This window comes from Peromyscus eremicus, chromosome 15 (genome assembly GCF_949786415.1).
Source record: "Peromyscus eremicus chromosome 15, PerEre_H2_v1, whole genome shotgun sequence".
NCBI classification, from domain to species: Eukaryota; Metazoa; Chordata; class Mammalia; order Rodentia; family Cricetidae; genus Peromyscus; species Peromyscus eremicus.
The window spans coordinates 47,161,707-47,180,327 of NC_081431.1; the positions used below are offsets into that span (position 1 = coordinate 47,161,707).

The 18,621-nt window shown below is 34.0% G+C and overlaps 1 protein-coding gene across 1 annotated transcript in view; it reads right to left on the reverse strand.

The window, feature by feature from the left end:
* Window positions 1–18,376, reverse strand: part of Brinp3 (BMP/retinoic acid inducible neural specific 3) — a 113,656-nt gene extending 95,280 nt beyond the window's left edge. Inside the window, exon 1 of the mRNA XM_059280602.1 lies at window positions 18,156–18,376. Within this exon, the coding sequence (XP_059136585.1) occupies window positions 18,156–18,237 (82 nt within the window). The 5' untranslated portion in view covers window positions 18,238–18,376. The remainder of the gene's footprint in view (window positions 1–18,155) is intronic.
* Window positions 18,377–18,621: the final 245 nt, after the last annotated feature.

Consider the following 18,621-nt stretch of genomic DNA (forward strand, 5'->3'; position numbering starts at 1 on the left):
ATAACGTTTTAAAGGACATGCATTACAAATGGATTTTTCTTTTCAAGAAGAAATAAATTTCTTGTAACTTCAACTAAATAGATGCCTCTACAGCTCTCTTGCCTCTTGGGAAGGATTTTCACGTCCCAGAATGTTATTATCAAAGCTGGCTCTGAATTGTAAAATGTTGAGAAGTTCAAGCATTGTTTTAAAGATTGTTGAACAGATGTAGTTTCCCTTAGGAGATTTGCTTGGTGGTAAATATGTTATATTTCATCTTAGAACTTCCAAAGTATACGCATCCATTTTAACAGAAAGAAGACACCAGGAGGTAAAGAAGACAAAGATCTGGCTCAACACGTGTTGGCATTTTAGCTGGTGATGTTCTTATTGCAGAATTTTAAATACATTTCAAAGAGAAACAGTTATGCATTCTTTTCACAAATAAAACAATATCTCATCAGAAATATTACTGCATGATGGAGATTTACATTTCTGGTATCTATTGACTTGGGAATATTATAGAAGCTAATTACAAATTACATTCCATGATGCAGACTGTGATTTATTTTAAATGAATAAAATGCTTGACTAGAGTCATATCATTGTTTATTTCTCACAGTTCTGGAATAAATTGTACATTATTTAACATACATTTTTCTAAAAAATACTGAATGAATTTCACAGTTTATCTAGTCATGCTAAACATACTGGAAAATATTGCAATCTTAACAGATTTTTCTCCTTTCTGGGTAGTGTTATTTGTATTTGTATTATCTCTGAGAAAATTTTAAGAAGAAAATTGTAAAATAATTTAGACATTTGTCGTCAAATATGGAAAGAAATGTCTTACAACAAGGAATAATTCAGCTTGTTTGAAAACAGACCCCATAAATACAAATTTTATAACACAAATGTTTTAAAAAGTGTAAGCAAAATGAGCTGTGTTTCATTAACTGTATTTAAAGCACTCATAAATTACTTGAATATGTAGAAATGTAAAACAGAGGAATGAGAGAATTTAAAAGAAAATAATTGTATTGGGATCTAGACATTGTAGAGGCGGCCTTTAGAGAGCAAGAATAACCTAATAATGTGACTTGGTTTATTAGATCAATGCTCCAAGTTTTGTTTTGAAGACATTCGGATATTGCATAGTTAGTACCAAACAGTTGATGTCTATTTCACTTTCCTAACATTGAAATGTGAAATCACGAGAAGATTTCAGTCTCAAGTAATTCTCACAAATATATGCAATATTTAAGTCATTACACTTTAAGCATAGACTGCTTCAGTTTGGTTGTTTCCTGTCTTTGAGAAAGACTATCTGAATTTGATGAATTAAATTATAAACTAGGAAGCGTGACTGATTTCATGAGTTGTCACATTGTATTTAATGTGCTTTCCTTTAACATAATAATGTTTTTTCTCTAGTCACCATGACATACACTTAAAAAAATAAAACAACTCTGAACCTAAATGATGTATTCCATTATCTGTTAAAGGTCGTATGATCTAAATGAAGATCCTGTATGTTTTGTTCCCACTGAATACAATTGCAAATCCCTCTGCATTCAACTGAGAGATTTTCCTTTTAACCTGGGTCTTTGAAGTGGACAGGGCAAAGCAGCATTGACCTTCCATATAAATGAAGTGTAAAATGTAAATTGATTTTCAATGTTGTGCAGCTCAGGAACTTCTGGACCCTGAATTCCATTATATGTTGAAGTTTGACTACCATGAGACAGAATTTTAAAAATTCTTTGAAATAGAACAGTCTAAGAAGTTGGGAAGATGAAACTTACAAGATAATTATGCAAGAATGATAGAATTGTATACAGATATTGAAGCGTTCCCTATGCAAAAAATTGTGTGACAATCCGCAAAGAAGACTCATTTAGTGGACAGAAGTTAAAAGTACAGACATTTCTGAATAAAAATGGTAAATTGTTATCAGTGGAGAGAAAACAGGGAGATATAAAATAATTTCATTTCGTGTTAAGAAAGTAATGACTTTCTCATTGGATATGTTCAAAGTCAAAATCTTTAGCTTTGTGATGCACTGAGTTCTCATTCACTGGGACAGAATGTAAACAATCTATAAAAAAACAATCAAATAAATAGAGGATTATTCGTCAAGTAAGGTTGACAAACTGGTGACCAGCAGTCTTGTCAGTTTTAAGAGTTGAGACACGGCTTCATGCTTCAATGATGTTTGTGAAAATTTATCTTTTTATTCTGTGATGTCTAGTGTAGCCAGGGTGACAAATCTATTCAACCTTTGTAGGACAATACTTGATCCTAGTTCACATCACACAGCTTCCTGAAACCTGGACACATTTGTTTTGCTGCCAATTAACTTCAAGATCTTTCCACTAACACTTTGTCAACTCTTTGAGCATAGCACTAACTTTGCCAGCACAGGGGTTATTTCTTCTTTAAAGGTAGCTGTTAAGATCTTGCTAGCAAGATAACAGAAACAAAATGGGATGCGCAGTGACAGACCATTTAACTGTGTGGCAGATGCTATGTGTGTGCTATATTGGTGTCACTAAATGAGAATATAGCAGTGTTGTTCAAAGCAAAGGAAAATATATCTTACAAGTAGGTAAATGTTACAAAGCATATCATGCTGTTTCACAGCTTTGCAATTATTGATGAATGTAAGGTCTTGAATTGTGGCTATGGGAGACACACTCATATTTTACAAGCCAATATTATGCATAATATTGTATTGAAAATGTTCAAATAACATTATGCAGACTGGACAGGTTATATTTAGGGGTATCTTTTATGTATGATTACAATAACCATTAGTGAAAAAAGGGCACAAATTTCAAGTAGAGCAGGGAAGAGTATATGGACTGATGAAGGAAGAAACAGAAGGGAGAACAGTTGTTACTATATTAAAATCTCAAAAAATACAGGTTTTAAAATTATACTTAGAACCACATAAATTAAAAAAATAGAAACTATTAACAATTACTGAGGATATCATGGTAAATTTCAGCTCACATGAAGTAAATGTAGAATGTATTTTATCTCTAGTGATTTTTGTTACTGTATAAAGAAATAAGATAATGATGAAACAAAATTCCACTGCCAGTATTTAAGAAAACCCTAAATACCACAAATTGGTAGTCAATTGCACACTTCATGCATGAAGTAAATTAACATACTTTCCATTAACATCAATATTATTGTAAACATTTTTTTATTGCCTTCACATAATTATCTTTATCATTAGCATTGTCATGATGGCTTGTAAGTTTTGGGATAGTTTATGCTCCTGGGATCCAATCCACAGCATCTCACTTGCTCAGTTAGTGTTGCCTGTAGTTAGCTTTACTCTTTGTAAGAATATGAGGGAAAGAAACACCTCCAGTTACTGAGGATTTATGATGCCTATGGTTTCAGAGAATTTGGTCAACTACTGAAGTTGCCTCTCGTTCTATATGTGATGAGGTGATCATGTGTTGGGAGGTAGAATCAAGAGGCTCAGGTGTTTAATCATTTCTTTTAACTCACACACGTATCTGGAATGTCACAAGTTGTTTTGGCTATAACCTAAACCTAGCCACTGTCATTCTCCCATAGACTTCCTTAGTTCAACAATCAGCATGGTTTTCATTCACGCACAGTCCATTAACTAAAACCAGTTGCATGGCCACACAACTTCAAGACGCTGCGTGGTCAATTATCAGTCGCTATGTGTTATGTGTCTATCTGATGAAGAGCACAAATGACAACTTTATCTTACATATCAATTTCTTTTTAGCAAGCTTGTTTTTTTTTTTTTTTCTTTCTGTAAATCTCGCCAGGCCTAGGGATCGAACCTGAGTATACTAAGCAAGCACTGTGCCGCTGAACTGCACCTACAGCTCTTTTTCTGCAACTCTTAAGTATTTATTTTGAAAGCTATGATTATTAGATATAAAATGCTTCTAAGCATAACTCATTATTTGACAATAATCTCTTAATATTGTGAGAATATGCATGTGTGCATAAAACAATTGGAAACTCCATGTATTGATGTTTGATCATAGAATAATCAACAAGGCCATTCATACAAAATGCAATTCAATTAAGTCTGCAGCTATGCAAAAGAAATCTTACTCATGGGTTTTAGGGGAATGATTACCTTAAGAATTTTTACTTCTATGACAATTTTATTTAATACAAGTATTAATATCTGCTCATATATATATATATATATATATATATATATATATAAAAGACTTAACATAAGGGAAAAAGAATATTTCCTTGAAAATAAGCAAAAATGGTTTCAGTGTAAGAGAATATTGTCTAAAATTACATTTATAAAATAGTATATTAGATAATTTATAAAGTGCCACACACAGTGCAGTGGAAGACTAATAAAGTCTACACAGTAATCATGAGGTTATCATGGAAGCAACAAATGCACTCTGTGCCAATAGACTTCGTCATAGTTTCAAAAAGGATGGAGTTCAAGTGAATAATCATGTAAGTAGAACCATAAATTGTAGGCATAATCATCATTCATACTTTCGTAAATCTGACTAATGACTCACAAATAAAATTTCTCTGAATACACTGTTTTATTTGGTGATCTTTCCATAGTCTCTGCTGTAGTAGAATATTATTTCAAGGTCTGCTACTTTTGTGTATGTTGCATTTGTTTAACTCTGTGAAGTTGTGTTACTGTTCCTGTGTAAACACCTGATAGTCTAATAAAGAATTGGCCAATAGCAAGGCAGGAGAAAGGATAGGAGGGACTGGCAGGCAGAGAGTATAAACAGAAGGAGAAATCTGGGAAGAGGGATTGGAGAGCTAGCAGCCAGAGAAGGAGGATGACTCTAGGAGCCAGCCACCCAACTACACAGCAAGTCACAGACAGAATAAGAGTAAAATTTACAGAAGTAAGAGAATGGGAAAAGCCCAGAGGCAAAAGGTAGACAGGGTAAGTTAAGATAAGGAAAGCTGGCTAGAAATTTAACCAAGCTAAGGCCAGGAATTTATAAGTAACAATAAGCCTCCCTGTGTGAATTTATTTGGGAACTAGGTGGTGGGACCCCCAAAATAACCAAATATAAAGAACACTCTGCCAGTAAAAACTACAAGATAACATTTAATGAGGTCATTATTTAACTTGTTTAGATGATGCTAGGTGTAATCTTTGTTTCTTGATAAAACATGTCTTCAAGTAAATAATGACTGACATACAGATTAAAATAACTCAAGAACAAACTCATATAAATTCTACGAAGACACATTTTCCTATGATAAAGAATTTAAAACCAATGAAAAACAAAACTATATCTATGTTCTCTGATGTATCTATATGTTCTACTATCTTATTCTGAGTTGTATTTCAAGGCAGCTCTTCATGCTCTATTTCACATTTAAACAATAAATTACATGAAACAAAACAAAACAAGGCCTATCATTCAAAGTTCATATATGACATTCAAAATAACAGAGAATGCATATGTTCTTTAAAATTATTTTCTAGGGTACACTTATTGAAAAGAAAATGTGACAGTTACTGTGATATTCTCATAAAAACAAATAGATTGAATCAAAAGCACAAACAATATTTGGCCACACATGCATTACATCTGTATTTTACTATCTCTTGAATAGTCAATATATATTATAATTTATAAGGTTTTTGCTCTGTATAACACACTGTACTGGGTTTTGTGTAAGGACACAAAAAATAATATGTTCTTTGCCTCACAGAAACATCAAACCCCTCTCAGCCTCTTGGAATGATAGCACTGATTTCGACAGGGAATGAAAGACATCAGGGCCAACTGGAACAGGTATGAGGTATTTGGCAGTAGGATTCAATCTCTAAATCAAGCATCATTGCATAAAACACCTGCCTGGCACTCTACAGACATCTTAATTCAGATGAGACTAAAAATTATTTGAAGTACAAAATGAAATTTGTTAATGTCAAAGGTGCTATTCATAATATATTAAATACTATGCAGTTAAACAATATTGATGTGAAAACAATAATAAAAAATAGTAGGCGTATCAATTGGGTTTTGTTCTGTCTTTCTTAGACCTGGAAATAATATTTTGTTTGGAAATTACCTAAAAATTACTGTAGAAACAATGAAAAAATTATCACAATTTGCTAAAAATATATTGCTTTTAGTAGAATTTAGATTACAATTTGGTATTTTTAAAAATGGCTTATTTTCTTGTCCTAATACTAATTTATCATCTTTTGTTATGGTATTATGTTATAAACACAAGTAATTGCCACAATGATATAACCCACAAGAAGGTAACATCATTTGTGGTAGTTTAATGAGTATAATAATTTTCTTTCTAGGATATCAGACTAAATAAATTTACCATATGATAAATGAAGTTGCTGAAATTGTAAAAGAACAAGTGACTTGCTAATGTCCATGTGGCTTGTTACTAATAAAGCTTGTGTATCTTGCTTTAGCTGCTTAGTTTGAACAAAATTAAGGATACAGTAGACAAGAACATTGAAATTCATTTACCCATAGATACATCTCGTTTTCCTGCTAGAATAGAAAATTAAGGAAAGCTGAGAAGGAAGAGGAAGCTCTGTTTATACCCTTTCACAGTGAAATCATATGTCTTGATGGCACAGATTATGATTTTCATATCCAGTTTTTGAAAAATCCAACTGTGACTGGCATTTTGACTTTGCACAAATACTCTGTGTCTCCTAGTCTTCAATGCACACAGTAAAATGGTATTTTCCTGTTTCCTATCAAATTAGGCTGGATCATAAAATATGATTACAATTAAAGAGAGATTCATATGGAGCCAGTGGAAAATGATGGTATTTTACTACAATGCTCCCATAACCAAACCACTACATGATACTGTTTACTTGAGCCTCAGTTCAACAATAAGCCAAATGAATAAATAGCAGAGATCTAAGCTAAACAGTGGTGGGTATGGACTGTAAATAAAAATCTGCATTTGTTTATATCTAGGATTGTAGGGTCATATACCATTGCAGTATTGTCCTGCTGGTCCTGACTTCGACAGAAAATGGAACTACAAATGCAAGGATAAATACTAGTCCCCAAAGTAAAGCATAATCTCATAGCATTGACCTAATGGCTTTAGGAGACATCAATGGTACTGAAGAGTGTCTAGAACGGGAATAATGACCCAAGTTAAGTATTGAGAAAATAACTAGTAAAACTGCTGTATGTAGTATGCAGAAAATGATATTTTCAATAAAATCAGAAATTGGGTAATAGAAATCAGCTGTTTCTGACAGCACTTTCTAGTAAGGTATGATACAGAATTGTCTTCTGTGACAATGAGATATTGTTATACATGATGATTTCATTCTTAGCCCGTGTTCAAGGTGTTACTTGATATAGAAACCCCAAGGTCAATAAGCATTGGGCAAGCAAAGCGTGGCAAACAAACTGCAGTGTCTTAGTTCAGGGATGATTTTGTAACATGTATGTATATAGCAGTTCCTTACAATATAGGCACTCAAATTCAGAGGACTGTTTCAAAGTCATGAGAGAGAGAGAGAGCTTGAACACAAGGGAATATGTTGTAAGCCAGAGGAAGTGGAAAAATGCATGTGTTTCTCAACTCTGAAAATTAAGATAATGTATTCAGTTATGGTATTACTTATACTTTAATATGTAGAAAAGATGCATGCATGGGATCCTCACTCCCCATATTCCATAGTAACTAGTCTTAGAAGGTATACCTTGAAAAAGATGCATCCTGTAAGTACTTACAGTTGGGTTACTATTCACAATTAAGAGAGGCCAATAAAGTATCCATATTTTTTTTATAAATCCATATCTACAGTTGTTCTCCAGGTGAAGCAATAATAACATTCCCTTTAAGAATATATAAACTTCTGATAGACTGACACCAGAATTGGGATGATAACATTCAGATGGTGTCTTGGTCAGGTCTTCAAGATCTGATATCCATAAGTGCATATTTCTGCCAATAACTATAATTTTGTTGTAATTCTGAAGTTTACCAAAAAGAGAGAGCAGAAAAAAGTGAAATCAGAAAAAGTAGCAATTATAATAAATCATGTTCAGAAATTTAAAAAAAATGTGTATTGATTGACCTAAAAAATAGCAGTGCAAATTTTATACAGATTACTTCATTTGGATAGGAGTTGTACTCTCTGCACAATGCCTACGAAGTTTAAAATGTTAATGAAATGTGTCCTGGAATGTCTTTCTGGAAAAAGTACTGGATAAGCTACACCTAGAAACATTACCAGTTCGTACCTTAGATTTGCAAATGAGGTTACTTGGTCAGAAATATTATCCTGATGTTAGAATTCCATAACAAATATTGGACAATACAGTTCTCAGAAGAAAGCAGACCCAAAGGGAGATTCTTATTTTCTGCCTGAGACCTTCAGCAAATGCTGCCTGTGTCATTTCAGGACGGGCCCTCATTGACTGTATTGTATGCCCTAATTAGTCTCTTCTGTATGGAAGTGTTTGCTGAGTTAATATGCTATATGTCAGCATGGAAACCTGGCTTGTTGGCCCATGTCTTGGTATCTGGGTTTGGTGATAAGGATGCCATGCCTTCATTTCTTTTAATTCCACATAGATATGATTTTGGTTCTGTTTCTTGTAGGCTAAGAATTTAATTCTTTTTACATCTGAGAATATAGTACATTGAATGCATGATAATAAATAGCATACTGTTGAAGACATTAAAACCTTGAGTGTATATTCAGACGATCTTTCAAGAAAAAAAATTAGGGAGGCTTAATTTGGTTTCGCCAATAGACTCTTAGCAGTTGTATTATGTGGAATTTCATAGGTAAGGCTGTAATAATGAATGGGAATGGCTTGCTTTTATTCCCCTTCTGGAATGATGATTTCTTTTCCACATAGATTATATTCTGGTAGTATGATATTGGAAGGAAAAGAGAGAATGAAACTCACAATGACTCATAATGCAGGCCCTATGCCAAAATGTGTTGAGGCTTTTCATTTGTCTAACCAAAGTCTGCATGTTTATGCTGTCCCTGACCTGCAACCCTCTTGTCTTTGCTTCTAAGAGTGACTGGATTACAGACATGTACATATATCACCATGCCCAACTTCTCTTTTAATTTATTTTCATTTTTTCTTCAGTCTTTCTGTAGTTAAAACCCTTTAGCAATTCAAGACTTTAATAGCTGACCTGAACAACAGATCATCTCAAACTGAGTTATCCATGAAGAAAATGTATCATTTCATGCCCCCAATGCTCTCCACAAAGAGATCAATGAGAAGAGATCAGGCCTTTCACTAATGTTTCCAAAGAAACCTTTATTCAATATTGTTTGTATTAAGAAAATCTTATTTCACTGTTGTGGTGGCATAGACTTTAGTCTCAGGACACGGGAGGAAGAGACTAGTTTTCCTTGTCTTGGTTGTTACTGTTGGTGTTGTTCTGTTGTGTATGGGGGCATGGTTTATGTAGCTCAGGCTGGCATCAAACTCACTATGTGTCTAGAAGGACCTTGAATTCATTGTTTATCCAGTTTCACTTCCCAATTAGGAGGATTGTAAGTCTGTAACACGCTTGCATTTTGTCATCATGCCGTGACTCAAACTCAAGGCTTCCTCAGTCTATCAACGTGCTCTGTCAAGCTAATCCTGTTCTCAGCTCTCAGCATTTTTACAGTTAATAATTTCATTACTTTGCTCTTTCACATTTGCTAAGAAAAATTTATGCTAATCCTTGTCACAATTTAGAAAAAATAAAAATCTTTCCTATCTTGGAAATTTTTAGAGAATGTTGTTGGAGTTAAAAGCCACTCAGATTTTTATGTGTATGGAGTGATAATCTAGCCAGGGATAAGGGATCTTATAATTAGCAGGCAATATACCGGTATATACCATAAACTGTGCAATACTAAGATTTTAATGTGGATTCTTAGTGAAAACCATAGTGATTTATTACCAGTGAAGAGAATGAAATAGAGTATGAAAAAGTATATTTTTTTTCTGAAAGTTATAACTTCTAAAGTGACTTTGACATTCAAGTATTTTATATGTGCATACTGTTATTCCCCAAAGTTTTTTGTTGTTGTTGTTTGTTTTTGTTGTGTTTTTCTTAAAAGCTGATAGCCAACTGTCACCTGAAAGTGAAATTTTTAAGAAAGTAATTTTTAGAAATACTATACATGAAAACTAAAAAGAGTGAATAATTATTAAAATTGTAGATGAAGATACATCAGCTTTTTTATACTGTAATAAATGATACAATTCTGTCCTTAGGGAATATATCATTTTTCACATCAAATGTTTAAATGTACAGCTTTCTCCAAAAGTCACACCTAGACATTTTTGATTATGAAGTGCTCTCTAACTGACATTCTTGGAACATCAAAAGATAACTTTTCATTTAGTAGGACATGGTCTGGTTGAAGATATTTGTTGACAGCATATCACACCTTCAATTTTGTATATACCAAGTGATAACACAAGTATTTCAAAGTATCATATCAAAATATTTATGAAATACTTACACTTTACATCAAATGAACTTTGTTTTGCTTTAAGATTATTATCCATAAAAGATTCCTATATTTCATAATCCTCCTTCAAATAATTAAGTTTCTCATTTATGAAAAACCAATTGATGACTTAGAATGTTAATAGGAAATATGTTATTTGTTTTGGGTTTATTTGTTTTTCTGGGTGATTGGTAAATTATTTTATAATTTACCCTTAAGCTAAAAATTTAGATGTGTATACAAGACTAAAATATTTAAATTTTCTCAATAAAAGTTGGGAATCTTGTCTCAAATGTGTGAAAGACATTGGCTTTCCATCATCATTGGGATTATAATTGTTACTTTCATATAATTAAGCATAGCAAATAACTAATATTTAGTTATTGCAGATGTGTGAGTATATGAATACTTAGTTTTTTTCTGTTTCTATAATTCTCTTCATTTGTAATTATATGCTACACCTGATGGACCTGTGTGCCAAAAGCATTTATTATGCATGCCTCATTATCTGGAAATATAAAGAATTAATGCATTTTATATTATTTTATAATTAGCCTTATAAATTGCTGTGATTCACCTATGAAATATCCCACTTTGCTATTTCTCACTCAGAAAAAGTCTTCTAAATTCAAATGAACATTTCCCTGCAATTAGGTAGATTGGAAACATTCTCAGATTGCAGGGTTTGAAAAGAAGTACATCTGTTCTTGAGACTGTCTGACACCTTTGTTTACAGGTTGCAATAAGTATATTTCCTAAGACATACATTATAGAACAAAATGACCCAAATACGTGCACACTGCCCTAAGCTACAGATTGGATTTTACTTGTGACAGTAGTAAACGGAGCCACATTCACAAACAAGTTATCTTGACCTAATGAGATACAAAACTATTTTCCTCCTTTTCTGTATTGTGACTGCAATTAGCTGTTTCAATTACTGGGCTGTGCACCCTGACATACCTCATGCTGCTATTGGTACCTGAGAAAAACACTTCTAAATTCAGATAATTATACTCCTAATTAAAGAATTTCGAGCCGATATATCTCACTTTCAGTGAAAATATATTTTAGCCTGTTGATTACTCGCATTTGTTTCATTTTTCAAGTTAAAATCGAATCAACCATTTAAAAGTAAACTACAATGCCTCCCTCAGTTTTATTTCTTTTTTTTGGCATGTTTATATACAGTATAAAAAGGATTTGAATTTCTGCAAAACAGCATGACAAATTATTACCTCTTACACCTTCAAAATTTAGCAGACATAAAACAAAGTAATTCTACTATCATGCTTTTACGAAAATGCATTTGATTATTTAATTTCATTTAGTTGAACAAAGATACACAAGTTCAGTTTTTACATGGTTGTTTAGGGAAATACTTTTAAAGTATTTTTTTATTATATTTATTCTCTAGAAATTTCATATATCAATATGATACATTCTGGATATTCTTTCTTCTACCTCTCATATAGCCCTCCCATCATATATGTGCCACCTCCCTTATTCTCCCTGCCTTTTTTTTTACATTCTTGTCCCTCTGTTTTTTTATTGTTACCTGCTGAGCTTAACCAGGGAGGTCTACATAGCCATAGTTTTGAACTATCTATTGAAGCCTGGTGGGCTGACCTGTGTTCATACAAATGAAGACAATGGCTGTCTCTCCACCAGAAACTGTCAATAGCTTAATAGTTTAGCAGAGTTCAGGTATGCCTCCCCTATACAGGCAAGCCTAGCAGTTGTGAGATCTTGACATGACTACTATGGCTCTGTCATAACTAGAATGAATCCTTCGATAGTCCTTCTCCCTGTCTTCATATCCTACATTGTCAGAACTATTTTAAAATATTCTTAGATATTATATCCATTATGACCCTGAATATTGTTTGTGCTGACTCACCTATTACTATACACTAATGCACCCCACACATGATTGCCATGTGCCTGCTTTATTTCCAATATTTTAACCTCACTGATTCTATACTGTAGGTTTTACTAACCTGTTCTTTGCTTTAATAATTATGCCAGTATATAGGATAAAACTGCTTTGGAAAGAAAATATTGACTTATTAGTTTCTAATAACACATTTTGATATTTTATATAGTTTCTTAACTCAAATTTGATTCTAAATATCTGGTGAACATTTTCCTATATTTATCTTTCTTTTTAATTTATTTTTGCGCTTATTTATTAAGAAATTTTTTGTTCATTTTACATACCAATCCCAGATCCCCCTCTCTTCCCTCCTCCTGCCCCACCTCATCTTCCCACCCAACACACCCCCCATCCCCACCTCTTTCAAGTCAAGACCTCCCATGGAGAGTCAGCAGGGACTGTTACATTCAGTTGAGGCAGGTCCAAGCCCCTACCTCTCTACCAAGGCTGGGCAAGGTGTCCCACCATAGGCACTGGGCTCCAAAAAGCCCAAACATACACTGGGGATGGATCCTGATCCCACTGCCAAGGGGCCCCTTAAGCAAGTCAAGCTACACAGTTGTCTCACTTATGCAGAAAGCCTAGCCCAGTCCCATGGAGGCTCCAGGTGAGTACCCTAACTGTCATCATAGAGCCTCCTATATTTAACTTATGCCCCCTACCCTTTACTCCTTTCAGTCACTGTTGTGATGGCAAGCAGATACCTTTGCTGCTCATTTAAGTGTTTAGATCATCAATGTTCACTGTCTTGCTTTCTTCCATTTGTTAAGTACATTTTACCTAGAACAGGAAATGTACCTTTTCCTGAAGTATCCCAATGTGTCAAGACACATGTGCATCAGATGATAGCTTCCTGTTTTTCATGATGAAAATCTCAAAAAAACCTGTCTTCCACTATCTAGTATGAGAATGTTAAACAATAACACACCAGAACTTCTACCTAATCCTGAATATGCCCTCCTTAAGCTTTCTGCTTCCTCCCTGTCAGCTACCCCTTTCCACTTACCAGAATTATTCTTTAGAATTCTGTGAATAAGATCGAATTGAAGTTGGCTTTCTGTGCCTCAATTATTTCTCTAAACATAATGATATCAATTTCCACACGTGTTGACAACTATAGAATTTCAATTTTGTTTGATATATTGTGGGAGGACTCTGTTATGTTATACTCTTCTTTTATTCATTAATCATTGGTGGACATGGAATATTTCTATTTCATGGTTACCAAGGTAGTTTGGGTATAAACAGAGGGATGCAACCGTCTATTTCATGCTAATTGTATATCCTTTGGCTATACAATCAGTACTGACTTTGCTCAACTACATGGAATATCCACTTTTCAGCTTTGAAGGAACTGATGTCTTGCCTTCTGTAATGACTGTGCTATTTCATATCCCCATTTTATCCAAAGGTTCACTGAACATGTTGGCAGCTCATACTTTTAACAGATAAAATCAACTGTTCTTATTAGAGTGAAATATTTTATTGAAGCTTTAGTTTTTATTACCTTCATGATTAGAAAATTTAAACATTTTTAAAAAATAATCTTTTTCTCCGTTTATAAATTAATTTGAAACAATGATTTAGATCAATTTCATTTATAAAAAACAACATATTTTTCTACTTTGAGCCTTTAAACTTCCTTTTATTCTATAGATTACATCTTCTACAGATCATTTCCTAATTTTTTTTTCTATTCTTTGGGGTATAATATATCTCTAATGTTAATTCTTTCATTTAAACTATAAAAAATTGCTTATTATGCTTTTATATTTGCTGATATTTGTTTTTATTTTCTTTGCTTTTGGGGTGGTCTTAAAATATTTTTCTGTTTAAATCATATCTCCTCTGTGATTTTCTAGTATTTTTGTAGTTGTATAGTACATTAAAAATTCAAAACATTAGGAAAGCTGAGACTTCAGACTCAGGTCTTTTTGAAAGTAAGGATATCCATTGCAGCTTTTTATACTCAACTTAACTTAACACTATAAGACCCAATGAGAGCAACCAGGCAAGAGACAGCAGAAGGACATAAAGAACTAGAAAACAATGAATCAGGTTTTTACAGGTTTGCAGTGGCCGGGTTATTTATTTAATTTTTACATATTTTTGATACTTTGACAAATTAGTACTGTATGTTACTGTAGTATTTGTACAATTTCCACTCCACACTCCTTCTTACTACCCCTCTGTCTGACTGCTCTTTCTCAAATTTATGACATATTCCGTTTAATTACTATTATCATTACATACACAAACACAAACACACATATGTGTAACCCAAGAGGTTAGCACACATATGTAAGCACACACACAATTATATATATATATATATATATATATATATATATATATATATATGTGTGTGTGTGTGTGTGTGTGTGTGTGTGTGTGTGTCTGTGTGTCTGTGTGGCTGACCTCTTGGGTTTGATAACCTATCAGCGGCTTTTCCCTGGAGAAGACTGATTCATCTCTCAGCACCCATTAATTGCCTAAAGCTTGTCATCTATAAATTGAACCTTATGAGATTTCCCCCATTGTTATTGGAAGGTCAAATGGTGTTGTCATAATGATTTAGACAGCCATATTGTTAAGATTTTTGTGGCTAAAATTGTCTGTCATATATAGAACATACACACACATGCATACTCTCATGACAAATAACTCAACTAATGTGAGCAAAGGGAAAGAAGCATGCTGCTATGGGACTTATAAAGGTACTGGAAATTTGAAATAAGCAATGAAGCACAGAATTAGCAAAGAAAGAGAAAAATAGCCTTGTGAAATGGAAAAGAGAGTCAGGAAGTAGAAGTATACCCCTCTCTCTCTCTCTCTCTCTCTCTCTCTCTCTCTCTCAGTGTGTGTGTGTGTGTGTGTGTGTGTGTGTGAAGCTGATTGGCATTTATAGGTTGTCATCTCATCTCTTAATATTGTGCATAAAATTTTGGTCAGTCAAGGAAAGTACAAGCAAAATTTATGTCTATCATACACATTTTAGAAACAATTTTCATCTGCAATAGGCCACCAATATATTACTTAATATGTTCTATTTTGATAATCATTATAAGACCTGAGCATTTTAAAATCTCTAAATTCAGACTCAAAGTTGTAATCATGCTTTGTTTCAAACTTCTAATATAGTTCTACACATTTAATTTCAAATCTAATTGCTATTTTAGAATGCCATTACATAAGGTTTTATTCAACTAATTTTATTGAATTCAGGCTTTATTAATTTAACTACCTAACCATCAGCCTTCATATCTGGACTGAAATTAGGGAAAATAATATAAAGACTTACTGACTACTTTGCACTTTCAATTTAGTTATTATAACCTAGTCATACCATAGACATTTGGTCAGGTTACTTTCCCTGAAGTAGAAACATTTTCCAGGGGCAAAGAAGGCTTCTCAGGTTTGAAATCTGCCAAGAGTTGATGAATGTGCTCCAAGGAAAAGCACTTGCAGAAACTCACAGTGTCCATTCATCATTCTCTCCAGCATTTCTTTTCTTACCTTTACTGTTGACAAGTCTATCCTAACACATCTTTGCTGTTTTTTAAATTATATTTCACTACAAATTCACTACTATAATATTGATATGTAATTTAGGGTTAAGATAAACATAACTAATGTGTAGTAACTGAGAAAACAAAGTGAAGTATCCACTAACCCCCCACAGTAATTAACACATTTTTAAGATGATAGTATTAGGAGTTTTTCCCAGTAATTTTCAATTATTCAACATAATGCTTTTACTATAATCATACTGCAGTAACTCTCAAATATGTTCTTTGTGACTAACTGAAACTTTGCAAAAGTAAACAACTATCACTTTGAGACACAATGTTCAGTGTCTGCTTCAACATCATTCCTTATTTTGATAAAAATAAACCTGAATGTATTTACTCTCTCCAATCCTACCTGTGTGTGTGTGAGTGTGAGTGTGTGTGTGTGTGTGTGTGTGTGTGTGAGTGTGTGTGTGTGTGTGTGTGTGTGTGTGTGTAATGTCATGCTTCACTTTGATTGTTGGTTATTCATGTCTAACACATTTTGAATAAATTCTACCATTCACCATACATTAGTTTTCAATAATGCTTGTCTTATTATGTATTATCATACATTATCCTTTATGTAATATTATTTTATTTTGAGGAATATTTTAATTTTGCATGGTTGTATGTTCATCAGTTTTAAACTGTATATGCCTGAAGCTGATGTTCATGATTATGGGTTATGTAGTTACTAAGAAGAATTCGAAAATACTTCACATATACTTTTCTAAATATTCAAAAATAACAAAAAGTGCTTTAACCATTAATATAAAATGGCTCTAAATATGATTATAAAAAGTGGTCAATTTAAGGTGAGTACTAATGGGAGTCATGTGGATGTGAAGGCATATAAAACATGCTGGAAGTGTTTCCCTGACAAATGAAACTCAGGGGCTTCCAGAGAATTTCAGAGAAACATAAAAAAGATGATAAACTGATGTATTGATGGGCTACAGAGCTTAACAGAGAATTCTCAACAGAAGAATCTCAAATGGCTGAAAGATATTTAAGGAATTGCTCAACATCCTTAGTCATCAGGGAAATGCAAATTAAAACAACTCTGAGATACCATCTTACATTTGTCAGAATGGCTAAGATCAAAACCACTGAAGACAGCTTATGTTGGAGAGGATGTGGAGCAAGGGGAACACTCCTCCACTGTTGGTGGGAATACAAACTTGTACAGCCATTTTGGAAGTCAGTATGGCAGTTTCTCAGAAAGTTGGGAATAAGTCTTCCTCAAGACCCAGTTATTCCACCATTGGGCATATACCCAAAGAATGCTCAATCTTACCACAAGGACACATGCTCAACTATGTTCAAATCAGCATTATTCGTAGTAGCAAGAACCTGGAAACAACCTAGATACCCCTTAACTGAAGAATGGATGAAGAAAATGTGGCACATATACACAATGGAGTACTACTCAGCAGTAAAAAACAATGATATCATGAAATTTGCAGGCAAATGGATGGATCTAGAAAATGTCATCTTGAGTGAGGTAACCCAGACTCAAAAGGACAAACATAGTATGTACTCACTCATAAGTGGATACTAAATCAGAGGGAAGGGATGGCCAGACTGCAACCCACAACTCCAGAGAGGCTAGCTAACAGTAAAAGACCCTAGGAGGGACACATGGATGACCCTGTGAAGGAGAAGTGGATGAGATCTACATGAATGGACTGAATGTCGGGGGGTGGCAGAGGGCAAGGAGTGGGGGATGAGAACATAGGGAAATGGGAGGGTCAAGCTGGAACAGGGACAGTGTGGGAGAGCAGGGAGGAAGATACCATGACAGATGAGGACATCATGGGAATAGGAAGAGGCAGGGTGCCTGGGAGGCTCTCAGGAATCCACAAGGTTGACCCCACCTTGGTCTGCTAGCAGTGGTCCAGAGAGTGCCTGGGCCGGCCTAGCAAATAATCTTAATAAATTGTTAATACTTCAACCATAGAGCAGGCTGGGCTCCAACAAGAGAACATAAGCAATACACAGTTCACCAACATCCATATAAAACAATAAGTGAGCAGTAACAAGTGCAATATAAAAATCTACTTGAAAGATTAAAAAATGAAAAACTTTCCCACTATGAAGTGAAACATTGTTTCAACAAGAGAAAGCAGTCCTTCAATCATATTGTTGGGTCAAGACTGAGACTGTGTTAGTAAAATCTCTATCTTACCTGAATCTTCAAAGTCGCTGTTGTAGGCTTTCCATGTTTCTGTTATTCGAAGAAGATTTTCTTCCATGGCTTGAATGTCCATGGAGGGGCAGTTGCATTCTGGGAATTTTGGGCCACAGTGGCACCAGCAGTCATTATCTTTGCAGATAAACTCCCCCTCTGAATTGCAAGCAATGTAGCTCAACGCGGCCTGCACAAAACGTTCCTGAAGGTAGTCGGGAAGGAGAACTTGAAGCCCTTGAAAGACAAACGAAGTGGTCAAGTTTGCGGCACCACAAGTGTGGCAAGCACTTGCTTACAACACCAAGAAGACGATGTAAACGTTAGTATTTTAAAACAGGTATTCATCGTTGCTTAAAAACTATCATTAAGAAAATTATCTACCTGTATAATTTCGGTACACTAAGACTGCCAGAATGTGGAATCTCAAAGTTTAAGGAAATAATTAGTATTTTACACTTTTTAT